The sequence below is a fragment of the Scyliorhinus torazame genome, chromosome 2 (genome assembly GCF_047496885.1).
Source record: "Scyliorhinus torazame isolate Kashiwa2021f chromosome 2, sScyTor2.1, whole genome shotgun sequence".
Classification (NCBI taxonomy): domain Eukaryota; kingdom Metazoa; phylum Chordata; class Chondrichthyes; order Carcharhiniformes; family Scyliorhinidae; genus Scyliorhinus; species Scyliorhinus torazame.
In genome coordinates, this window is record NC_092708.1 from 28,806,551 (window position 1) to 28,833,019 (window position 26,469).

Here is a 26,469-nt window from a genome sequence, read left to right on the forward strand (position 1 = left end):
GAGGTTGCCGGAGTTGCGGAGGAGGCTGGATCCTTTCCATGCCGCTGGATGGCTGCTTGCTGGTCAATGCTGATTCACTCGAGGTAAGTTTGTTAGAATTAATAGCTCCCTGGTACCATGATGTGTTATGTGAGTTGGTTCAACGTTGACTGCAACTGGATGCAGTGAAACTAGAAACAGGCTACTGACACAGGAGATGGTCCAACACGGTTTTATTGAACTTGCTGATTGCTGTACATAATCTGCTTTGGGTTGACACTCTATTAATCTAATTGATAACCTCCTACTGGCTTGGCCAGACTAGATCTCTGCCACATGGAGATGGTGCTCACTGGCTTGTGCACTCTAACTATCTCAGTAGCTGTGTCCTGTGAGAGAGAGAGAGTCTTAATGCCCTGTGGGCTTTATATTGGTGGTGTCCTGTCTGGTGATTGGTTGTTCTGTGTCGTGTGTGTTCATTGGTTATCCTATGTGTCAATCAGTGCCTGTTTGCATCTCATTATATACATGAATGGATACTATGACAATGGCCATTAGTTTTAGTCTCCTTAAAAAGTTGAACATTTTCTCTTTGTTGCCTAATTAAACACTTTCATTTTAAAACATATCTATCAGGTGACCCCTCGGTCTTCACCTTTCTAGAGAAATGGCCATCTTGTAAATAGTACACACGGCTGCTATGTGCGCCAATGACGGAGGGGATGAATGTTTAAGATGGTGGACGGGGTGTCAATCACACGGGGCTGCTTTGTCCTGCATGGCATTGAACTTCGAGTGTTGTTTGAGCTGCACTCGTCCAGGTAAATGGAGAGTATTGCACCACACTTGTTCCCCGTAAATGGTAAAAATCAGGAATATGTGAGAGATCAGAACAGGAGGAATGCAGAGTTTTTGGAGGCTTGGGTGGGACTGGATTGCTCACCTGTTACCATGCCCACAACACTAAAATACCCACAATGTGTATAGAGAGAGCGAGGAGAACTTCATACGGCATTCAGTTCAAACAGCCGGGATTCTCCGACCCGGTGGAGAATCCCCAGGGGGGGCGCGAGAATCGCGCCGAGCCGCCCTGATGCCAGCTTCCCCATTCTCCGGCACACGGCGGGACCTGGAAGGTGAGTGTGGGGGGACCGTCCTGGAGGGGGGGGGGGGGGGGGGGGGGGGGGTGAGGGGGCGGGGGGAACCGACCCCGGGAGGGGGCCACTACGGTGGCCTGTCCCGCGATTGAGGCCTACAGATTGGCGGTCTGCTTCCGAGGGGGCCTACTCTACCCCACGCAGGGCCCCTGTAGGGTCCGCCATATTGCCCCAGGGCCGGCGCGGAGAAGGGAACCCCCACGCATGCGCGGAAATACACTGGCCGTTCCATTCATGCGCAGAAATACGCCGGCCGTTTTGCGCTTGCGCGAACTCGCGCAGGCCGTTCCGCGCCGGCTGGAGCTGCGAGGACCACTCCGGCACCAACCTATCCCCATAGGAAGGGGCGCATTCCCTCTTATCGGGGACCGTTGACGCCGGAGTGGTTGGCGCCGCTTTTCACGCCGGCGTGGGGACATGGCCCCGTTATTAGAGAACCCCGCCCCATGGAACCTCAGGCACACATCATGACAAAGTATTTCCGAGACAAACCTCCACTTACTGTCCTCTATCCATTATCGCATACTCGGAGCTGCCCAGGTTCTTGTTGACCGTTCCGAATTTCAACTCTCCCAGGGTGACGTTCATATCTTCGGAATAGGCATTTACGATTCTGTGGACAGGAGTCAGGCAGTCAGCGGGAGCCAGAAGAAACAAGTTTTCTGACAAGGAGACGATCGAGGAATTAAAGTGGCCAATGTCCTACCTCACTGTGGCTTTTCCCTTCTGCGGTTTCAACTTTTCATCCTCCAGCTGAACACAAAGATAGCACAAATTCAGTGGGCGTTTAGGAAGAGGTGAAGGACGACTCTGATTGTTACGGTACCTTTCGCAAGCTCAGGACCTCTCAAAGCGCTTTTACATTCAATGACACACTTGTTGAAGGGTGGAGAGTGTTGCGATATTGGAAGCGTGACAGTGAATCTATGCATAGCAAGATCCCATAAACAGCAGTGTGACAATGACCCGATAGTCTGTTTGTGTGGCATAGGTTGAGGGATAAACATTGGGCGAGGCACGAGGGAGGACTCCCCCGCCGTTATTTGAAATAATGCCGTGGGATGCTTCACATCCAAATCGAGAAGACATAATCTCGGTTTAACGTTCTCTTTCAAAAGTCAATACTCCTGACTCCCTCAGTCCTGCACCAGAGCATCAGCATGGATTATGTCTCTTGGTTGGATTCGAACCTGTGACCTGCTGGTGCTGCAGGATGTGGCATTATTGATTCCCAACATCATTTTCCCTTCTCGGGAGTCTGTTAGGGCGAGTGGGTTAGGGCGAGTGGTTATGTGTGACATTAGCATATAACAGTCCTGTATTCCAGAGACCAAGTGCGATGTTCTGGTTCAAACCCTGCCGTAGCAGAGGGTGAAATTTGAATTCAATAAAAAAATTTCTTAACGTTGACCATGAAACCATGGTCCATTGTCGTAAAACCCCAGCTGGTTCACAAATGCCCTTTAGAGAAGGAAATCTGCCGTGCTTACCTGGTCTGGCCTACATGTGACTCCAGATCCACAGCGATGTGATCGGCTTTTAAGGGGCAGCACGGTAGCATTGTGGATAGCACAATTGCTTCACAGCTCCAGGGTCCCAGGTTCGATTCTGGCTTGGGTCACTGTCTGTGCGGAGTCTGCACATTCTCCCCGTGTGTGCGTGGGTTTCCTCCGGGTGCTCCGGTTTCCTCCCACAGTCCAAAGATGTGCAGGTTAGGTGGATTGGCCATGATAAATTGCCCTTAGTGTCCAAAATTGCCTTAGTGTTGGGTGGAGGTGTTGACTTTGGGTAGGGTGCTCTTTCCAAGAGTCGGTGCAGACTCGATGGGCCGAATGGCCTCCTTCTGCACTGTAAATTCTATGATAATCTATGATAAGCACCCTCTGAAGCAGCCGAGCAAGCCACTCAGTTCAAGTGCAATTAGGGATGGGCAACGAATGCTGGCCCAGCCCAGCGAAACCCACATCCCATAAAAGAATAAAATAAAAGTGGGCAGCACGGTAGCACAGTGGTTAGCACAGTTGCTTCACAGCTCCAGGGTTGTCGGTTCGATTCCCGGCTTGGGTCACTGTCTGCGCGGAGTCTGCACGTTCTCCCCGTGTGTGCGTGGGTTTCCTCCGGGTGCTCCGGTTTCCTCCCACAGTCCAAAGACGTGCAGGTTAGGTGGATTGGCCATGATAAATTGCCCTTAAGTGTCCCAAAAGTTTGGGTGGGGTTGCTGGGTTACGGGGATAGGGTGGAGGTGTAGGCCTGGGTAGGGTGCTCTCTCCAAGGGCCGGTGCAGACTGGATGGGCCGAATGGCCTCCTTCTGCACTGTAAATTCTGTGAAAACGTAATCCAATGTGGGGGGAGTGGGGCTCCACTGAATTTGGCGAATGCTCATTTAAAACTAAAGACAAGGGAATTTCTTCCAAATGGATTAAATGTTGATACTAGGGGCTTTTCACAGTAACTTCATTGAAGCCTACTTGTGACAATATGTGATTATTATTATTAAGTTAATGTGGCGCAGGGCAAACCCAACCCATTCAAAACGTTATTCCTTTGAAGGGCAACAGTTAATGGCACGGAACACCCACAAGACTGAGAAGGTGAGATGAAGTAAACCAGGATGTCGTGGTTACGAAATGCGGAGGAGTTTAAAAGATCGTAGGTCGCAGGAGACGGAGGGTGTTCCGCAGTCCTGGTGCTGGACCGCCATAACGGGGGCGGGATCCTCCGACTGTTCACGTCGGCGTGATCTCCGGCTCCTGCAGGTGGCGCACTCCCACCGTGGGTTTCACGGCGGCTTTCGTTGGATTTAATTGGAAATCCCATTGACAAAGGCGGCACTGGAAATTTCAGCCGCTGGCCAGCACAGGACTGCCTCTCGCCACTGAGAAACACACCGGGTGGGGAGGCCAGGGAATCCCGCCCATAGTGTCGGACATAGAGTAAGGCTGCTCAAATTCAATGATAGTAATGGGAGCAGGGAGATGGAATCAAAGGTAATTCCGGGGAGAAAGTCCAGAGGGACACCAACACGGTGGAAATATAATCAAGTTTGTGACAGATATCTGAGGCGAGAGGTGAATGAAAGGAATCGACTGCAAAACAGATAAGGTATTATCTTCACAAAACATTGATTAGACGTCAGCTGGTGTGTTGTGTCCAATTCTGAGAAACACAATTCAGGAAGGACGACAAGGGCCTGGAGAGGATAAAGAGATTTGTTGGTCTAGTAAGGTCAAGGTAAAGTCACCATAGTCCAGTAACTCCCCCCAGTGGTGAGATGGCTAATTGCCGGATTTCCCGGTGAGGTTCCCGAGTCACAGCGACCGGGGCCATGTTTATATACATGGCCAGGATTGGTGGGTGATGAAGAATGTGCCACTGATCTCAGCCTTAACAATCTCTGTTCCCGACCCTGCCGATTTACATAATGTGGGAGGGGAGCGGGAGAAGGGCAGGAAGGTGAAATTGCCTACATGGTTAATGGGGCGCATTTAGGCCATTAATCAGCTCATTAAGTGCTCGCCTTCTAAGGTTTGGAAGTTTTCACGAGGGCGTGAAAGCTGAACATCTCCGGCCTGGCAGCGTGAAAGGCGTTTTATTCAATTGACAGCAAATCTATGCCCCAGCAATGAAATAAAAAAAAAAAAATACATTTAGTGTACCCAATTAATTTTTTCCAATTAAGGGGCAATTTAGCATGTCCAATCCACCTACCCTGCACATATTTGGGTTGTGGGGGCGAAACCCACGCAAACACGGGGAGAATGTGCAAACTCCACACGGACAGTGACCCAGAGCTGGGATCGAACCTGGGACCTCGGCGCCGTGAGGCAGCAGGGCTAACCCACTGCGCCACCGTGCTGCCCTGCAATGAAATTTTAATAACATGAACATTTCCCTGCCCCGTCCTGGGCTCCTGCTTTCCACCTGCCCTGGCCAATTTTAAAGATGTAGAGGTTCACAGTTAATAAGCGATGCACAGATGGTAGCATAACGCCCCACCCACCCTCCAGACAAGCCTTAATTCCCGCCCTCAGAAAACGGCCATTGAAGCCGTTTGGAAAAAGAGAGAAAGTGTGAACTGAGACACCCAATAATGGAGGGGCCAAAGCCCAGTTTCAACAACGTTTACCCGGCTGGGTTAATCTATCGCAGTGTTGAAAGACCTGACTCACTGACCAGTTTGCAATGCAGTATTTCACCCTCGTTGTACAGCACTATGCTGAATGCTTCCATTTCACTGGTGTTTTGAAGGCATTTCGTTTTCACGTTTCCGTACTGAAGATCAAAACTGAACAATTGACTCGGAGAATCAAGATGTAACTTGACGTAATTGTCTGGGTCCTACAAAAGAGAGGCATTTTGCATCACATTTTCTTTGAAGTACCACTTTCTAACGACAACTTGTATTGCCCCTAACATCGCAAAATATCCCACAGTAGCGTAATCAGCCACTGAGCTAAAGAACATTTGGTGGTCAAAGATGTACATTTATTCAATGTCTTGGGCAGCACGGTGGTCAGCACTGCTGCCTCATCGCACCAGCGACCCGGGTTCAATTCCAGCCTTGGGTGACAGTGTGGAGTTTGCATATTCTCCCAGTGTTTCCTCCGGGTGCTCCGGATTCCTTCCACAGTCCAAAGATGTGCAGGTTAGATAGATTGCCGATGCTAAATTGGCCTCAGTGTCCAAAAATGGTTAGCTGGGGTTACGGGGCTAGGGTGGAGGTATGGGCTTGGGTCGGGTGCTCTCTCCAAGAGCTGGTGCAGACTCGATGGGCTGAATGGCCTCCTTCTGCGCTGTAAACTCTATGATTCTATGATTCAAATCCTTCCCTGACCTCACCGCTCTTCCTATCTCTGTGACTCGCTCCCGCCCTAAAACCCTCCGACATTCCTGTGCTTGGCTAATTGTGGCCTCTTGCGGGGATTCTATGATTCAAAGTAGATAAGAGAGGCAGAGGGGTTATTCCACAACCTAGGGCTCAGGCAGCTGAAGGCACAGCAGCCAATGGTGGAGTGGTGGAAATCAGGCATGCACGAAGAACCAGAATTGGAACAGCACAGAGATCTTGGAGGTCTCAAGGCTGGAGGGTGTCACGGAGATAGGAAGAGGGTTAGGCCAGGGTGAAATCTGTAAGCCAGATGTGAAAATTAAATTTGCAGCATTGGCAAAATTGTGTATCTGGCATTGTCTATGACGCTCTCCATATGTTGAGTGGCTTTGCTGCCACTCATTGTCAAGAGTCACCCCTCAGAAATAATAACATGGATGAGGTATTGAAGAGTTCCAGGCACCCTGCAGTCATCTGAATGTAGGACAGGATGTAGCTGAATGAATGGCCTAACTTCCTTTAAAACCGTATCCGAAAAAAGTGCTTTACACAACTTTTGAACGTTTTCATCAGTTAATTTACGGCAAGTGGACATTACTGGCTAGGTCAGCATATATTGCTCATTCCTAATTGCCCGTCAGCCGGTGGTGATGAGCCATCTTCTTGAGCCGCTGCAATCCATCTGGTGTAGGTACACCCACAGTGCTATTAGGGAGGGAGTTCCAGGGTTTTGACCCAGCGACAGTGAAGGGACGGAGATGTATTTCTAAGGATGGTGAATCACTTGGGAGGGGAAACTCCAGGTGGTGGTGCTTTGGGATGTGTCTGTTGTAGATGTACAAACGGTTGCCACTGTTTTTTTTTTAAATTTAGTGTCCCCAATTATTTTTTCCAATTAAGGGGCAATTTAGCGTGACCAATCCACCTAGCCTGCACATCTTTGGGTTGTGGGGGCGAAACCCACGCAAACACGGGGAGAATGTCACTGGGTCACGGACAGTGACCCAGAGCCGGGATCGAACCTGGGACCTCGGCGCCGTGAGGCATAGGACTAACCCACTGTACCACCGTGCTGCCCTACGGCTGCCACTGTTAATCGGTGGTGGAAGAAGTGAATGTTTGTGGAAGGAGGAGCAATCAAGCCGGCTGCTTTGTCCTGGGTGCTGTCAAGTTTCTCGAGTGTTGGTGGAGCTGCACTCATCCAGGCAATATTAATAATCTTTATTAGTGTCACAAGTAGGCTTACATTAACACTGCAATGAAGTTACTGTGAAAAGCCCCGAGACGCCACACTTCGGTGCCTGTTCGGGTACACAGAGGCAGAATTCAGAATGTCCAATTCACCTAACAAGCACGTCCTTCGGGACGTGTGGGAGGAAACCGGAGCATCCGGAGGAAACCCATGCAGACACAGGGAGAACGTGCAGACTCTGCACAGACAGTGACCCAAACCGGGAATCAAACCCGGGACCCTGGCGCTGTGAAGCAACAGTGCTAACCACTGTGCTACCGTGCCTTGGAGGGTTTTCCATCACACTTCTGACTTGTGCATTGTAGATGGTTGATAGGCTTTGGGGAGTCAGGAGATGAGTTATTTGCCACAGGATTCCTGGTTCTGTAGCCACAGTATTAATGAGGCTAGTCCAGTTCAGTTTCTGGTCAATAAAAACACCCAAGATGCTGGCTGAACATCCCAAAGCACTATACAGCCAATGAAATACTTCTGAAATGTCACTGCTGTGGTGTAGGAAACACAGCAGCCAAGTCGTGCACAGCGAGATCCCCACAAACAACAGCATGATAATGACCAGCAATGGAATTCTCCGCTAGCGGGATCTGACACACCGGCAGCGCACCCACTCCTGCGGCTTTCCTGACGGGGTGGGGGGATGGCCAGGATGGGAAACCCCATTGTCCGGCTGCGGGAACGGAGAATCCCGCTGCCGACGGGGGCACGCCATGCCGGAAAATCGTCGGGCAGCCTGAAGAATCCCGCCTCAGGGGCGAAATTCTCCTGTATCGGCGCGATGTCCGCCGACCGGCGCCCAAAACGGCGCAAATCAGTCGGGCATCGCGCCGCCCCAAAGGTGCGGAATCCTCCGCATCTTGCGGGGGCCGAGCCCCAACCTTAAGGGGCTAGGCCCGCATCGGACTAATTTCCGCCCCGCCAGCTGGCGGAAAAGGCCTTTGGTCCCCCACCAGCTGGCGCGGAAATGACATCTCCGGGCGGGCATGCGCGGGAGCGTTAGCGGCCGCTCATGGCATCCCCACGCATGCGCAGTGGAGGGGGTCTCTTCCACCTCCGCCATGGTGGAGACCGTGGCGAAGGCGGAAGGAAAGGAGTGCCCCCACGGCACAGGCCCGCCTGCGGATCGGTGGGCCCCGATCGCGGGCCAGGCCACTGTGGGGTCACTCCCTGGGGCCAGATCGCCCCGCGCTCCCCCCAGGACCCCGGAGCCCACCCGCGCCGCCTTGACCCGCCGGTAAGGTAGGTGGTTTAATCTACGCCGGCGGGACAGGCATTCTAGCAGCGGGACTTCGGCCCATTTGGGCCGGAGAATCGCGGGGGTGGGCCCGCCAACCGGCGTGGCGCGATTCCCGCCTCCGCCGAATATCCGGTGCCGGAGAATTCGGCAACCGGCGGGGGCGGGATTCACGCCGGGTCGGAGAATCTCACCCATGATTTATTAAACTGATGTCCGTCACGAGGTAAATATTGGTAGGGATGCCAGGGAAAACTCCCTGCTTTTCTGCAGGGTCTTTTAGATCCACCAGAGGGGGCAGACAGGGCACTATCTGATAGCACTCACACACAGTCCTACACTTGGAGTGTCAGCCGGGATTGTGCGCTCCATCGTTTGGACTAAGACCCCAAACTGGCGATTTTCCGCCTCTGGAAGCGAGTGGCATCCCAATCCAGCCACAGCTGATCCTCCCAGCGCGAACCAAGACTTCAAGTCAGGATGGTGGGAGCTTTCTGCGAGCAGGATGTCAGTTTTCTCTCTTTTGGTCCAGATTTTATAGAGCTGGGAAAGCACGAGCGTACGTCAGCGCCAGCGTTTACCTGAAGGGGGGCCATGGTGATTGGAAAGCCATCGTGTCCTTGGAGAGTGGCGCTTATGTTTTTATCTGCCAGGTTTAGGAACTGAATGTAACTTTCTTTGGCAATGGGCTCAGGCACCACAGTTCTCTGAAACATAAAAGGAAATCAACATGGTGTGATACATCCAATCAGGCAAAATACATCCTCTGGCCTGCGGGAGTTTCAAATCTGACTGACCAGGTTTATTTTTGGAACACATTCTAAAATACGGGAACAGTGAAGTGGCAGCATGAAGCTCGGACTGCCAATCCAGTTGAGTCTGGATTCAAATCCCACCACGGCAGCTTAGACATTTAAATTCAATGCAGAATCTAGAATGTCGGGGTTATTGTTAAAAACCCAGCTAGTTCACTCATCATCTTTACAGGAGGCAATCAAGTCTGGCCTAAGCGTGACTCCCCGTCCCATCCAATAGGGTTGGTGTTAATTCCAGTAGCTGAGGAAGAATGAGTCTGAAGCTAGCCTGCACCTCAAACCAGGTTTATTTCCAGGGCAGAAACAGCCAAGTCACAGACTCGCCCACTTCGTCCTCCCCTCAAGTGTCCCAGCTGTCCCCATTTATACCCCTTTGGGTTTAAACCAATGAAACAAACAAGGGGCAAATCAAGAGAGCAGCCCCTTAAAGGGAGACTGCATCAAACACGAAACAAATCGCAAAGAAAATGTTAAACATTAAACCCAAATGTGGATAACGGGATCAATAAAAGACCCTAGTCCCCACAGGGCATGGAAGGCATCAATGGTGCTGGCAGACACCATGTGCTCCCTCTCCGGGACACCCAGCTGCAAATGTAGCTGCGGACGGGGGCAGAAGGTCAGGCACGCCAACCCAGGTTTGCCCAGGCTCACAAGGAGGCCCTCCCCATTTATAGATGTGCCAATGCCCATCACCTGTTTAACAGTGCAAACGCCGTAACAATATAATTGCCATTTAACAAAGTGGTGGCCACGGACCAGGTCTAGAACCAATCTGGAATCAGGCGTCATAGTCTGAGAATTGGTCAGAATAAGGAATTGGTCATCGAGGATTGAGATGAGGAAAACTTCAGGGCGAAATTTGCCGTCCCCCGATGGCAATGCGTAATTGGCGATCGGGCGGAGAATCCCTTTTTATGACAAAATTGAGGGCGGTGCCTGTTTGATGCAGGTTTCATATGCTCCACACCCTCTGAAACGGCGACATCGCGCCACATGCCATTGGGACGGCCTCAACCCGTCACCTGAAGACCCTTCCCTGATGCTCCGCCCCTGATGGGCAGGGTTCACGACGGAGCGGTTCACCTCTGGTCCCAGCCGTGCGGGAACCCGGCGTGGCGGCTGCGGACTGTGTCCAGCGCCGCCACAGTCAGGCGGGAGCCGTGCTGCTGGCCGGGGGGGGGGGGGAGGCTTCCCAGAGGGCTGGGGGGACTTGGCCAGGGAGTGGCGAGGGGCTGTCCAGGAGGGGCACTATCTGGCAGGTCGGGTCCGCGCATGGCCGGCGCCGTGTTTTACGGCGCGACCGCTGCAGGTCATCGCCGTGTGTGTGCGTGCAGCCACGGACCCGGCCATTCTCTGGCCGTTTATTTAGTGGAGGCCGGGAGTTTTACGTGGCGCGGATGCTCGTCTCTCACCGGTCGCAGGATCGGTAAGCGGGTGGTGCTGATTTTTTTCCACGTAAAGCGCCACACTTAGCCTCAGAATCGGAGAATCCGGCCTTCATTCTCTCACAGAGTTGTGAATCTTTGGAATTCTCTACCCCAGACATGGAGCACATTCAAGACTGAGATTAATTGATTTTTGGGAGGCATTAATGGAATCAAGGAATAGGGTAACGGGCTGGGAGAATGACGGAGCGGGTGATGAACAAAGGGGCTTGTTCAAAGAGGTAGGTTTGAAGAAGCAGCTGAAATGGTGGAAAGTGAGGTCGGGAACATCGAGGTTCAGGGAGTCAATTCCAGAGCTTAGGGTCGAGGCAACTGAAGGCACGGCCTTAAAATGGCGGAAGTACAACTGATCAGAATTAGATGAGGGCACATATCTTATAGGTTTTTGAGGTTGGAGGAGGTTATTGAGATATGGAGTGGGGAGGTCATGGAAGGAGTTGAAAGCCTACAGCCGTACTAGTCTGAAAATGCCCGATCTCGGAGGCTAAGCAGACTCAGGACTGGTGAGTACCTGGATGGAAGGAGTTGGAAACACGGAGGAAAATTTTAAAATCAAGATGTTGCTTGAGCAGGAACCATTGTAATCCAGTGAACACAGGGTGTGATAGGGCAATGGGACTTGGTGAGGGTTAAAACATGAGTTTAGACCATAAGACCATAAGACATAGGAGCAGAATTAGGCCACTCGGCCCATCGAGTCTGCTCCGCCATTCGTCATGGCTGATGTTTTTCTCATTCCCATTCTCCTGCCTTCTCCCCATAACCCCTGATCCCCTCATTAATCAAGAAACTATCTATCTCTGTCTTAAAGACACTCAGTGATTTGGCCTCCACAGTCTTCTGCGGCAAAGAGTTCCACAGATTCACCACCCTCTGGCTGAAGGAATTCCTCCTCATCTCTGTTTTAAAGGATCGTCCCTTTAGTCTGAGATGGTGCCCTCTGGTTCTAGTTTTTCATACAAGTGGAAACATCCTCTCCACGTCCACTCAATCCAGGCCTCGCAGTATCCTGTAAGTTTCAATAAGATCCCCCCTCATCCTTCTAAACTCCAACGAGCACAGACCCAGAGTCCTCAACCATTCCTCATACGACAAGCTCTTCATTCCAGGGTTTAGGATGACTTTAAGTTTATTGAGGGTAGATTGTTGGAGAGCAGCCAGGTGCTTGTTGTAATCGAGGTAACAAAGCCATGATTGAGGGTTTCAGCAGCAGGTGGACTGGCCCAGGGGTGAAGGTGGGCTATGTTATAGGGTAAGAGAGGCAGTCTTAATGATGGTGCAAATACATGATTGTAAGCTCATAACGAGGTCAGATATGACACCATGTTTGCGAACAGATTTATTTAGTCTCAGACTGTGGCCAGGTAATGAGGGCCAATTAATTTGAGGAATTAGGCATCAGACTTTAGAAATATTCAGCCCAGAAGGAGTGCCTTATGACTGAAAATGTAAACGTCACCACAGATCCTGAGGACCATAGGCTGATCTCCCCTTTGAGAGGGAGTTGACTGGTGTGCCATGATATGCAGACATGCAGATAATGATATACAGACAGGCACAGGCAGGCAGCTAATGAACACAGAGAACAGGACATGACCAATGAGCAGGCAGGACACTCAGGGGTGGTATTTCACTATAAAAGCCACAAGGCACTCACACTCCGCCTCTTTCCACTGATGAACATCTAGAGAGTGAGTCAGGGTGTATGTACAGTATCACACCTCCAGCACGTGGCTAAGAGCTAGTCTGGTTCAGGCAGAGAGAGTAACCACACTTAGGTTAGCAGAGAGTCGAACTCAGAGAGAACTGTGCTAACTGTGCTACTGGTTCAATAAATCAGATTGAACTAACTTCAAGGCCTGGGGTATCTTTTGGTTAAAGCTGCACCCAGTTGCAGCCTGTGTTATCCCAGAGTACATAACACAACATGGTGGTGATTTAACCTGAGGGTCACCACACCTCAGGTGAGGGGCAAGGTTGAGTGGCCTCAGCTGGTACGGGAATTGAACCCACGCTGTTGACATCGCTCCGCATCACGAACCAGCCATCCAGCCAACTAAGGTAACCAACCCCCTAACCACCATGCCCACACTGCCTCTCTGAAGTAAATATCCAATTACCGACTCCTGCGCCCCCCCCCCCCCCCCCCCCCCGCCCCAACCCGCACAGAGCGGGCACCACGCCGCCCGTACCTGAACTTCGTTCTCCACAATGGCGGCTGCCACAAATGCCACTGCCGCCAGCACCATCCCGACTGTCATCCGTTTGAGCGGCCTAGGGAGCAGTGAGGAAACACAAGAAGGTTTGCAGCTCAAAGGAGACTTAAGGTAAGGTCATTAGAATTAGGAGCAGGGGGAGCCCACATGGCCCTGCTCTCACCATTCAATACGATCATGGCTGACCGCTTGGCTCAACTCCACTTTCCCACCCACCCCCCTTTGATTTCAAGAGACCAGAAGCCTGACTATCTATCGCGGTTGAAAAATATATCCGACGATGGAACGTGGACAACCCTCCAGGGTAGGGAATCCCAACGATTCAGACTCCTTAGAATGGCGAGGTTTCACTGCTCAGCCCCTTGTGGAGGTGATCTCAGATGTCGGCTGGAGAACCCACCCGATCTCCGCGTCGCCTCCTCTCAAGAAGGCATCTTGTGCTACATAGGCACTCAACAGGCCTTTCCCCGGGATCAAGGACCCCGATTGAGGGGGGGGGGGGGTGGAGGTCGTGCTCGCCAAGAGCTGCCAGCCAATTGGAGGCCGGCAGCTCCTGTGCTGGGCAGTGCCACCCCGGGGTGCCCCACAGTTGGCAGTGGGACAGGAAAGCCGCCCGTGGGATTTTCTGCCGTGGACGTAATTGGAGTGAAGGTGGAAAAGTGACTGGGTCCCCACCTGCCCACCCACCAACTGATTAAATGCACCCCCGCCCCCCCACCTTGCTATGAAACCATGCACAGAGTTCTGGCTGAGGTGTGAAAAGCGGTGTGCAGCCCGTTGGCTGCGCAGCCGGATATTCTCGTCACGTACCCCGGCACTTGGCGCAAGATAAATCTGCAGGCGTTGCCCACGCTGGCGGGGCAGGGGTGGAAAAAACTGGCACGGTTCCACAAAAAAGCGAAAAACTCCCCCCCCCCCAACGTACACCGAGAGCCCTCCAACACGCACAACGGAAATACCCCCACCTCACAGACAGAAAACCCTCCTCCCACGGGGAACCCCCTCCCCACGGATAAGGGGAACCCTCCCTCCCTCCCGCCACCAATGGAGCTCCCCATAGTGGCCTCTCTTTGTCATTGCTCTCGACATTTCCCCCCCAGTACATCCCCCTCCCGACACTGCCGTCTGGCTCCCTGGCACTGTCCCTTGGCCGTGCCGTGGGTAACGTCAGGGTACTGCCCGGGCATATCCCTCTGCCCCAGGGGCTATACTTACCTCTGTGTCCCTGACACGTTCCGTTCGTCTGGTTCCCGTTTTTAAAAAGAGTTGTCACCTGACGCCAGTGTGAGGGAGGGGAACATGCAGCAGGGAAGTCCTTCAATGAGATGATCATTTATTGAAATGAGGCTGTCACTGGCGGGGACAGTAGAATCGCCAGATCTCGCCGGTGAGATTCCTGGGCGTCGTGATACTTGGGCGACCACGCCGCCGTATGCGGCGAACGTGGGCGCAAAATCGCGGCCGACGTGTTGGTGAACTGGGGGCCAGTGTAGTGCAGCGAGCATGAGGGTGAGGGACGAAAGGGAATTGGTGCAATTTTGGAGATCAGCACAGCTTTGGATAGGTTGGAGTCTACAAACTGTGGAAGATCCATCAAGGACAATAAATAGATTGTGTGATTGGAAGAAAGTAATCTCACTGAGGAGTTTGGGCGGTTCACACGGAGAATAGTGGATACCGGGGAGTGAGTTACAGGCTGGAACGGAGTTGAGGGATTTACAACCACGCCCTGAAGGCATCAGTTATATTGCTGCATTGAAGTTACTCTGTTTCCTGTTACTTATTGGAAATAACTGCATAATTAATGCACAGGGGTTTGGCCGGGATATTTTCCAGCCTTTTCTGCTGTTTGTTCACAATCTTTCAGGCCAATGGAATTGACCGGAAAAAGATTACAATTGGGACTTCCGAACTACAGCTCTATGAATATGAATGAATATCACTTATTGTCACAAGTAGGCTTCAAATGAAGTTACTGTGAAAAGCCCCTAGTCACCACATTCCGGCGCCTGTTCAGGAAGGCTGTTACAGGAATCGAACTGTGCTGCTGGCCTGCCTTGGTCTGCTTTCAAAGCCAGCGATTTAGCCCTGTGCTAAACAGCCCCCAAATGTGAAGACCGAGGGGAAGGAACATACTGTCAGGTGACCAAGAAACCTGCAGTCCCATCCAATCTCAAGTGGACTTGTTGATAAATTGCATTCCTTTATAATGCACAACATAGAAGCAGGAGCAGCCTACACCGCCCCTGGGGCCTTTACTTGCCCTCTGAGTATTTCTCTCCAAGCTGAATTGAAAATAAATAAATCACCAACACGTCTTGGTCAGAAAGGCTTGGTGCCTGTTCGCAGCACAGGGAGTTACTGCGAATAGTGAAATGTTTCTTTGATATATCCGTGGAGTTTCCGCGGAATTTATTTCTTTGAACTCACTGAAGTGAGGTTAGTGTCAGATGGCCATTTGAGCATTCGGCGAAAGAAGCGTATCGCAGCTTACCCAACCCCAACTCAATGGGGTGTCCCAAGGTGGACGGAGGAGGCCATTCAGCTCTCCTTCCTGCATGGTGGTTAGCACTGCTCCAGCACAGTCAGGGTGCCATGTTGGCATTGCCCTGGCACCACTACCAGCTGGCATGGGCACTGCCGAGGTGTCAAGCTGGCATTTTTGTCCATGCGTGCTTGGGCCAGGGTTGCCTGGAGAAGGTGTTGGGGAGTTGCAGGGGAGGGGGGTGTCAGGAACGCTGGGCGGGATTCTTCGCAAACCGGGGGGCTGGGCAACTCCAGCGTGAAGGAGTGGCGTGAACCACTCTGGCGTCGGGCCGCCCCGAATGTGCGGAATCTTCCGCACCATCAGGGGCTAGGCCGGCGCGGAAGGGGCCACGCCAACCAGCGCCGAAGGGCCTCTGCCGGCCGGTGTGAGTTGGCGCATGCGCGGGTGCGCCAACATGTGCTGCCGTCATTCCAGCGCATGCGCAGGGGGTTTCATTTCCACGTGGAGGAATAGAGTGCCCCCACGGCACAGGCCCGCACGTGGATTGGTGGGCTCCGATCGCGGGCCAGGCCACCATGGGGGCACCCCCCCGGGGCCAGACCCCCCCGCGCCCCCGCCGAGGACCCCAGAGGCCGCCCGCGGAGCCAGGCCCTGCCGGCAAATACCTGTCGTAACATACGCCGGCAGGACCGGCCGAAAACGGGGTGGCCACTCGGCCCATCGCCGGACGGAGAATCGCCGGCGGGGGGTCCGAAAATCCCGCCGTCTATGTTTGGGTTTCGTGGGGAGCTTGGGGGTTGTTTTGTGGGGCCTCAAGAGATCGGGACGTCCCGATCTCTCGCTCCAATGGGGAGTTTCGGCGAGCGGAGCACCCCACTGTACAAAACGGGACTTGGCCGTGCGTTCCCCGTTCAGGCCGTGCATTTCTTGGCACTGCGAGCGCCGGGAAACATGCGGCTAAACGTGCTCGCTAGGGGGCTTTGTTCCCTTCTGGGAGAATCGCGCCCTACGTTTCTGGCCCTGTGATGATGAAGGACCTGATGATATCGCTCAATGTCAGTGTGCTTCCAAGGGAGGTTGGAGATGGGCATGTCCCCACGCACCAACTGCCCTTGTTCTCCTGGGTGGTGTGTTCAGGGGGTGGCACATTTATGGCTTACTCCCAACAATTTACAAACACCGGTGCCCACACAATAGTGCCATAGCTGGGGTATTGCTCCCAGTCCTGGCCACTGCTTTACAGGAAGGGTATTGTGGGAAAATGACCAACAGCCTGAATCATAGGCCCGATACAGAATTGGACACTTTAAATTAAAGCTACAGGCAGGCCTGATGGGAAGTCAAACAGCCAAACGCGAATACACTGGGCAGAGACAGAGAGCCGGGGCAAGTCTGGGCCTGTCCTGTGAACAGGACACGAGGAGATAATGGGGTCCAATCAGAAGGATCGATTTCTGGTGGATTGTCCAGATGAAGCCAGACTATCTGGCATCTAAACTCCCTGCCCTTACCTTATATGGGATAAGTTTACATGTAGACAATGCACCCCCGGGGGTCGGGGGTGGGATGTTCCTGGCGTCCTGCAAAGTTGCAATTGGCAACTCCATTGGGTGTTGCAACCCCCGCCCAGTGACCTCATTGGTGAGGGCCAGAGAAACCTCTGGAAGGGTGCAAAGAGGGGGATAAGAACGAGGCATCCAGAGACCCTCCCCAGCGAAGACTCGGCGCAGAGGCAATGGAGAGGACTTGATGGTGGACCAGAGAACGGAGGGAAGAGGCGTGCGAGACCCAAATAAGGGCACCTGGGTAAAATGTTTTAGTAATAAACTGGTCGAAGTGGCTGATAATTTACAGACAACATTATGATTGCATTCGAATGGGTACTGATGAGGTTAACAAGGCTGTTGCCGGGAATGGGAAATTTTGCCTGGAATTCTTCGGCCGTTGGAATCCTCTGTTCCCGCCAGTGACGCGCCCCAGCCCACGGGTTTCCCAGCGGCGCCGGGTAGTCTTCAATGGGAAATCCCATTGACAAGCGGTGGGAGGAGAGAATCCCGCCACCAGCCGGTGCTTTGCTGGGAATCACGCTGCTGGGGGAACGAGAGAACCCCGGCCTTTAACCATCGGGAAAAGTTGGATATTCTGGGGCTCTATTCTTTGGAGCAGGGGAGATTTAATTGTGGCATATAAAATAATGAGGTGCCCAGACGGAGTGGACGGGAAAGATCTATTTCCTCAGCAGAGAAACCATTAATCAGGGGCATGTATTCAATGTAACTGGCAGAGGGATTAGAGGGGGTTGAGAGAATGGTGGGGGAATGTAACCCACGGCCTGAAAGTCTGGTAGAGGCAGACACCCTCTAAACACTTAACAAACACTTGGAGATACACTCGAGGTAACCTACAGGGCCACTGGTCAAGAACTGGAAAGTGTGGTTAGACTGGATAACCTTTTTCTGGTCAGCATGGACATGAGGGGCCAAGTGGCCACCTTCCGAGCCGTACATTTTCTGTGTTTATTTTCCTCACTTGGTTAAGGTAATTCTTCGTGAATTGTGGGAGAAAGTGCGACTTCAAGGCTCATTAATACTCACGTCAAGTCGATGTTACATTTCCTAATGAGAGGATAGATGCCCATATCAAAGATTGGAATAAAAGTAACAATCAAAAGGGCGTTAATTGTCTGTGGAGGAAAACAAAAGCAATTAGTAAGATTAATTGATCTGGAGACTTGTATTTATCATGCAGCAAGAAACCTTTCACCGTAAGGCTAGTGAGGTTATGCTGCAATTGTATAAGGTGTTAGTGAGGCCACACCTGGAGTATTGTGTTCAGTTTTGGTCTCCTTCCTTGAGAAAGGACGTACTGGCACTGGAGGGTGTGCAGAGGAGATTCACTAGGTTAATCCCAGAGTTGAGGGGATTGGATTACGAGGAGAGGTTGAGTAGACTGGGTCAGTACTCGTTGGACTTTAGAAGGATGAGGGGGGATCTTATAGAAACATATAAAATTATGAAGGGAATAGATAGGATAGATGCGGGCAGATTGTTTCCACTGGCGGGTGAAAGCAGAACTAGGGGGCACAGCCTCAAAATAAGGGGAAGTAGATTTAGGAGTGAGTTTAGGAGGAACTTCTTCACCCAAAGGGTTGTGAATCTATGGAATTCCTTGCCCAGTGAAGCAGTAGAGGCTCCCTCATTAAATGTTTTTAAGATAAAGGTAGATAGCTTTTTGAAGAATAAAGAGATTAAGGGTTATGGTGTTCGGGCCGGAAAGTGATGCTGAGTCCACAAAAGATCAGCCATGATCTCATTGAATGGCGGAGACGGCTCGAGGGGCCAGATGGCCTACTCCTGCTCCTAGTTCTTATGTAAAGTCGACTTCAGTGGGAAAGGCAACCTTAAGGGGTGCAAACCCTAGTAAGAGGGTGACCAGACCGGAGGGTAAGTTTTAACGAGGGAGCTGGTGAATTGGAGCAGGTTGGAGAAAGCAAACAGCTGAACACACAACTAGCAACAGTTGAAGCGATGAACAAAAGCCAGGTGGTGGCATAGTGGTAATGTTAGCTTGGGCTGACAAGTGGCAAGTTACATTCGCGCCACACAAGTGCCAGGCAATGACCATCTCCTACAAGAGAGGATCTAACCACCGCCCCTTGACATTCAATGGAATTACCATCGCTGAATCCCCACAATCAACATCCTGGGGGTTACCATTGATCAGAAACTGAACTGAACTAGCCTCATTAATACTGTGGCTACCAGGGCAGGTCAAAGGCTAGGAATCCTATGGTGAGTAACTCACCTCCTGACCACCAAAGCCTGTCTACCATCAACAAGGCACAAGTCAGGAGTGTGATGAAATACTCTCCACTTGCCTGGATGAGTGCAGCTCCAACAACACTCAAGAAGCTTGACACCATCCAGGACAAAGCAGCCCCGCTTGATTGCTCCCCCTTCCACAAACATTCAAACCCTCCACCACCGACGAACAGTGGCAGCCGTGTGTACCATCTACAAGATGCACTGCAGTAACTCACCAAAGTTCCTTAGACAACACCTTCCAGACCCACGACCACTGCCATCTAGAAGGACAAGAGCAGCAGATACCTGGGAACCCCACCACCTGGAGACTCCCCTCCAAGTCACTCACCACCCTGACTTGGAAATATATTATCGTTCCTTCACTGTCGCTGGGACAACACCCCGGAACTCCCTCCCTAACAGCACAGTGGGTGTACCTACACCACGTGGACTGCAGTGGTTCAAGAAGGCTACTCACCACCACCTTCTCAAGGGCAATTAGTGATGGGCAATAAATGCTGGCATAGCCAGCGACCACATCCCGTAAATGAATTTTTAAAAAAATGTCACTGGGTTAGTAATCCAGAGGCTAATGCCTTGGGAGATATGGGTTCAAATCCCACCACGGCAGCTGGATGAAACTTTAAATTCAATTAATGAGCGTGATTCTCCGGCCACGCCCGCCCAGCGACCGGAAATTCCCGCCCGGTGTCAATGGACCTTGACATGGTCCCCGTCCCGCCCGTGGCGAACTTGCGGCGGGTGGGGCAGACAAATCCAGCCCAATGAATCTGGAATTAAAAGTTAGGCTCAGTAAATGGTGACCATGAAACTATAATTCATTGTTGTAAACCCCCCCCCCCCTCTGCTTCAATAATGCCCTTTTAGGGGAAGGAAGTCTGCCATCCTTACCTGGCCTGGCCTACGTGTGACTGCAGACCCACAGTAATATGGTTGTCTCTTAACCGCCAGGCAATTAGGCACCATCAGCCTGCGTGATCTTTATCTGCCCACTGAGTTGAAAGGATGGCAAGCGATGGGTTGGGTTGTGCAGTTTCACGTACCGCGCTCCCGGTACAGGCTGGGAGCAGAAAAATTGCTCCCGATACCAATAGCTACAGCCCACTGTTTTCTGACAGAAGTGGAAATGTTCGCGATACAGCCCCCTCCCCGACTCTCTCTGCGGCAAATACAATTGCGGAGAGAAGGGAAAAGGGTGGTCTCCTTCAGAGCAGCTGATATACCTTCAATTCACCGAAAGGCAGAGGGAACGAGTGAACATTAGGCTTTATTAATCATGAACTTGCCTAGCCAGAGTCGGTTGTACAGATGAATGCCGCCCATAGGCGGCCGGTCTATATATGGCTCCGGTGAGGGCGGAGCCAGAGGCGGAGTCCACCGGGGTTACAGTACAGTACCTGGAAGCAGCTCGTATCACCACTTCCAGGTCATAGGTTGCAGTATCATACATGCATTAGGTGAACACATTCGCCACAGTAGCGAAAAGAGGAAGAGAGATTTCACAGAGATATTCAACATCATGAAGGGCTTTGAGAGAAAGAATTGGGGGAGCGTTGGTAACCAGAGGGCAGTGATTTAAGATGACTGCCAAAAGGACCGGAGGGGAGGTGAGAAGAATTTTTTTTAATGCAGCGAGCTGTAATGGCCTTGAAGGCGTTGCGTGGAAAGGGAGGAACAGCAGTCGATTCGACAGTAATTTTCAAAATTGGATAAGTACTTGAAGGAGAACAGCGCGCAGGGCTAAGGGTAGGGGCAGTGCGGCTAAATTGGAGCTAAGCCTCCCTAAGGGGATATTAGAAAACATTTGGAACTACAAAGGGTAGTCGAAGATTGGAACACTTTCCTACCTGTGGTAGTTTGTGCTGCATCGATCGTTAATGTTAAATATGAGATGGCCAGATTCTTGTTATTCAGGGCTATGAGATGAAGCTGGGAATATGGAGTCAAACCTGGCAGCCAAAAGTGTGCACAGCAAGATCCCCAAAACAGCATGAGTAGCTCATCTGCTTTTATGTGCCGGATGAAAGGTGAACATTGACCAGGCTAGCGGGAGAGTTCCCCTGTGCCAGCGCCATGATAGTCACCGCTGTAATGCAGGCAATGCAGCAGCCAATTTGCACACGCAAGCTCCACTAAACAGGAACGAGATGATGACCACATAATCAGTTTCGACGGTGTTGAATGAGGGGTAGGGATTGGTCGGGACACCAGGGATAACTCCCCTGCTCTTCGTCAATACACTGCTCCGGGGATCTTTTACATTCACACGAAAGTCGCTCCTCAGGCCACACTAACCCACGACGGCTGCCATCTAGAAGGACAAGAGCAGCAGAGACCTGGGAACCCCACCACCTGGAGGTTCCCCTCCAATCCACTCACCACCCTGACTTGGAAATATATCGCCCGTTCCTTCACTGTCGCTGGGACAAAATCCTTGAACGCTCTCCCTAACAGCACTGTGGGTGTACCTACACCACATGGACGACAATGGTTCAAGAAGGCACCTCGCCTCCACCTTCCCGAGCGCAATTAGGGATGGGCAACAAATGGCCATAAACCAGCGACGCCCACACTCCGCGAATGAGTAAGAAAAAAGTTAGCGTCAGGCTGGGAGACATTTGGAGAGAAAAACTAGAATAATTTAAAAGCAAAATACTTATTTATTATCCATTGAATTGATATCCAAGTCACAACATCAGCAACAGAAACGTTTCATTTTGATTTTAAAAAAGCAATTTGCTAAGAAATCAGAACATATTCCAGCTCACCTGCATCTGGTCGGGCTGTATGATGAAACCACCCTGAAATATGAGCAGTCAGGGAGTTAATGGCAGTGAGGAAGGTTTAGTAAGACCTGCTCTATTTCGAGCTGGAAAGGATATGAGCTTGCATTTACTTACAAAGTTGGAATTCATCCTCGTCGCCTGAAGAGTCCATCGAGATCCCTGGGTATAAATTAACATAATATTATTGGTTTGCTCTGCATGTTAAACATTCAGTCATATTGTGGTTCTCGCAACCTCAGGGACCTCCCAGGCACTTTACAAAAATCTGAGAATCATTGTGATTGTTGTAATGTTGATAATGTGGCAGTTTGCGCACAGCAAGCACATTAATGAGACAAATATCCCGAGGATCTGCTTTTTTTTTAGTTACATTGGTGAAGGGATAAATATTGTCCGGGACACCAGGACAACATTCCAGGACCCCTGCTCTTTTTCCAAACAGTACCCTCAGACCCTTTTATGGTCCCTTTAGAGGGCTGACGTCATCTGGGTTTAACATCTCATCTGAAAGCCAGCTCCTCTGACAATGCAGCACTCTCTCAGCAAGGCGCTGGGAGCGTCAGCCCAGAATTTAGTTCATCACTGGAATGACCACACAGTCCAGAACACCACAGCTCACTCGATCGTCACTCCATCCACCAGCCTGATCATTCACTCCGGTGGCCTTGACATCGATCATTATGAAGTGCTTCGAGAGGTTGCTCAGGAGACACATCAACCCCATTCTCCCAGAATGCCTTAATCCCACTGCAATTTGCATACCGCCACAACTGGTCCACAGCAGGCACCATCTCCCTGGTCCTACTCTCATCCCTGGAGCATCTCGACAACAAGGACTCCTACATCAGACTCCTATTCATTGACTACAGCTCCATCTTCAACACCATAATCCCAGCCAGGCGCATATCAAAACTCCAAAACCTAGGACTTGCATCCACCTCTGCAACTGGATCCTCGACTTCCTGATCCATAGACCACAATCAGTGAGGATAAATGTCAACGGCTCCTCCACAATGGTCCTCAATACAAGGGCCTCACAGGGCTGCGTACTTAGCCCCCTATTATACTCCCTGTACACACATGACTGCGTGGCAAAATGTGGCTCCAATGCCATCTACAAGTTTGCTGATGACATGGCCATATTGGTCAGATCTCGAATAACGATGAGTCAGAATACAGGTGGGAGATAGAGAACCTAGTGGAGTGGTGCAGCGACAACAATCTCTCCCTCAATGCCAGCAAAACTAAAGAGCTGGTCATTGACTTCAGGCTGCAACGTACTGTACACACCCCTGTCAGCATCAATGGTGTCGAGGTGGAGATGGTTGACAGCGTCAAATTCCTAGGTGTGCACATCACCAACAATCTGTCCTGGTCCACCCATGTCAACTCTACCATCAAGAAAACACAACAGCGCCTATACTTCCCCAGGAAACTAAGGAAATTCGGCATGTCCACATTGATCTGGCTGCGTCACAGCCTGGTATGTCAACTGCTCGGCCCAAGACCGTAAGAAACTACAGAGAGTTGTGAACACAGCCCAGTTCTTCCTGCAAACCCACCACTCAACCATTGACTCTGTCAACACCTCCCGCTGCCTGGGGAAAGCAGGCAGCATAATCAAAGGCCCCTCCCACCCGGGTTATTCACTCTTCCAACCTCTTTCATCGGGCAGGAGATACAAAGTCTGAGAACACGCACTGACAGATTCAAAAACAGCTTCTTCCCCGCTGTTACCAGACTCCTGGATGACCCTCTTCTGGATTGAACTGATCTCTCCACACATCTTCTCTACTGAGTAGTACTGCACTCATGTATGCTTCACGTGATGTTTATGTGTATGTATTTATATTGTGTATTTATCGTATGTCCTTTGTATTTTCATGTATGGAGCGACCTGTCTGGACTGTACACAGAAGATTACTTTTCACTGTAACCCGGTACACGTGACAATAAAACAAATCCAAATCACTCCATCCACCAGCCTGATCATTCACTCCTTCCACCACTGACACACAGTGGCAGCAGGGTGTATAATGATCGCCACTGTTGCACCGCATCAACTCCTCAAGGCTCCTTCCAAAACGGCGACCTCTACCACCTAGAAGGACAAGGGTAGGAGACACACGGGAACACCACCGCCTGAAAGTTCCCCTTTAAGCCACACACCATCCTGACTTGGAAATATATCGTCGTTCCTTCACTGTCGCTGGGTCAAAATCCCGGAACGCCCTCCCTAACAGCACAGCAGAGGTACCTACACCATGTGGGCAGCGACGGCTCAAGAAGCCAGTTCAACACCATCTTCACTAGGGCAATTAGGGATGGGAAATTAATTCTGGCCTTGTCAACGACACCCACATCCCACAAACAAGATAATGACACTTCTGGTTGACCTGGGACAGGCTTTCCTTGCCAACCCCTGCAAACCTCCCTCACCCTCCCCCACAACATGCCTGGCACTGACAACCAGGCCCGCATGGAAAATTCCGCTGGTCATCATAGCCCCCCCATTGCTCAGAATCTCTGCCCTTCTAAGCTGTGTGGACAAGGCGGCTGTGCAGGAGCCTGGAATGTGCCACACAGGGAACAAGCTGACCAATCCCATGCATGCACGGCAACCTTTAAACTGTACAGTGCAACAAAAAGGCTGGAGGAAGCAGAACTTCTAATTTTGCCTGTCTTCACTTGTAGCTGGAATGGGCTATCTGTGGCTCGTAAGCTGAGCTGCTGCTTTCTGAATTTTAATCAGATGCTTACAAGAACAATTGGACTCGATCGCCTCAACTTTCACACACTGACACCGTTAACCAGAGCATGAATCGAGACACATTATTCCACTCCTTACAGACACACCCCAAGCGCAGAGTTTAATGATTACGGCAGAGCTGGCATGCGGTTGGCAGCAACGGCGAGGCAATTCCGGGAGCTCCTGCAGGACTACGTCCCAATCAGGCAGTCGGCTCCTGGGCAAGGAGCTCCGGCCGGCCAATCACGGGTATTGCGGTTGCCCTGGACTGAGAGTTGTCGATAGAGCCTTGGCACATAGGTGAGGTGAACACGACCAGTGGCAGGATGAGGACCCTGAAGTGACCTTTCTTGACCCTTCCTTCCCCAGATTTAATTTGGGGAGTCAGGAAGTTGATGGAACTTATAGGTTACTCTGCTGCATTGGCGATATTGTGTGCGTGTATGTATGTGCATTTGTGTGTGTGTGTGCATTTGTGTGTGTGTGTGTATGTGCATTTGTGTGTGTGTGTGTGTGTGCGTGCATTTGTGTGTGTGTATGAATGTGCATTTGTGTGTGTGTATGTATGTGCACTTGTGTGTGTGTATGAATGTGCATTTGTGTGTGTGTATGTATGAGCATTTGTGTGTGTGTATGAATGTGCATTTGTATGCGTGTATGTATGTGCATTTGTGTGTGTGTATGTATGTGCATTTGTATGTGTGTATGAATGTGCATTTGTATGGGTGTATGAATGTGCATTTGTTTGCGTGTATGTATGTGCATTTGTATGCGTGTATGTATGTGCATTTGTGTGTGTGTGTATGTATGTGCATTTGTATGTGTGTATGTGTATTTGTATGTGTGCGCATTCGTGTGTGTATGTGTGTGTTCCCATATGTGTGCATTTCTGTGTGTGTATTTGTGCATGTGTGTATGTGTGCATGTGAGTGTGTGTGCATTTGTGTATCTGTGTGTGTATATCTATGTATATGTGTATGTATTTATGTGAACTTGTGTGAATCATTGTGTGTGTGTAAGTATGTGCATTTATGGATGAGTGTGTATGTATACACATGTTTATTTATGGGTGTGTATTTGTGTGCATGCGTATATGTATGTATGAATGTATGTGTGCATTTGTTCATTTGTGTGTATGTGTGCGTGTGTGTATTTTTCTATGTGTACATATTTGTGTATGTGTGTATATGAGTGTGTGTGAGCGAAAGTGTGTGAGAGTGCGCATGTATGAGTATATGTGTGTGTGTGTGCATGTGTGAGTGAGCATGTGCGTGTGTGAGTGCATGTATTAGCGTGTGCATGTGTGTGTGAATGTGTTTCTGAGTGCGCGTGCATGAGTGTGTGTGAGGGAGCATGCGTGTATGTGAGAGTGTGTGTGTGAGAGAGTGTGCGTATCTATGAGACCATGCAAGTGTGTGGGAGAGTGTGTGTGTGAATGCGCATGTGTGTGTGTGTGTGTGAGAGTATATGTGTGAGTGTGAATGTATGAGGGTGAGTGTGCGTGCATGTATGAGAGAGTGAGAGTGAGTGTGAGAGTGTGTGTGTGAGAGTGTGTGTGTGAGAGTGTGTGTGTGACAGTGTGTGTATGAGAGTGTGTGTGTGAGAGAGAGTGTGTGAGAGTGTGTGTGTGCATGTGTGAGTGTGCGTATCAGAGTGTGCGTGTGTGAGAGTGAGTGTATTAGTGTGAGAGAGTGT

The 26,469-nt window shown here is 51.0% G+C and overlaps 1 protein-coding gene across 2 annotated transcripts in view; it reads right to left on the minus strand.

Moving 5' to 3' along the window:
* The window catches only part of slc15a2 (solute carrier family 15 member 2), a 133,511-nt gene that overhangs the window by 34,513 nt on the left and 72,529 nt on the right, over window positions 1-26,469 (minus strand). For both annotated transcript variants that reach the window (XM_072469987.1, XM_072469994.1), the window contains 8 exons: window positions 22,140-22,184; window positions 22,008-22,040; window positions 18,010-18,098; window positions 12,904-12,985; window positions 9,030-9,155; window positions 5,311-5,475; window positions 1,843-1,889; window positions 1,639-1,749 (listed from right to left, as the gene is read on the minus strand). In XM_072469987.1, the coding sequence (XP_072326088.1) occupies window positions 1,639-1,749; window positions 1,843-1,889; window positions 5,311-5,475; window positions 9,030-9,155; window positions 12,904-12,985; window positions 18,010-18,098; window positions 22,008-22,040; window positions 22,140-22,184 (698 nt within the window). The remainder of the gene's footprint in view (window positions 1-1,638; window positions 1,750-1,842; window positions 1,890-5,310; window positions 5,476-9,029; window positions 9,156-12,903; window positions 12,986-18,009; window positions 18,099-22,007; window positions 22,041-22,139; window positions 22,185-26,469) is intronic.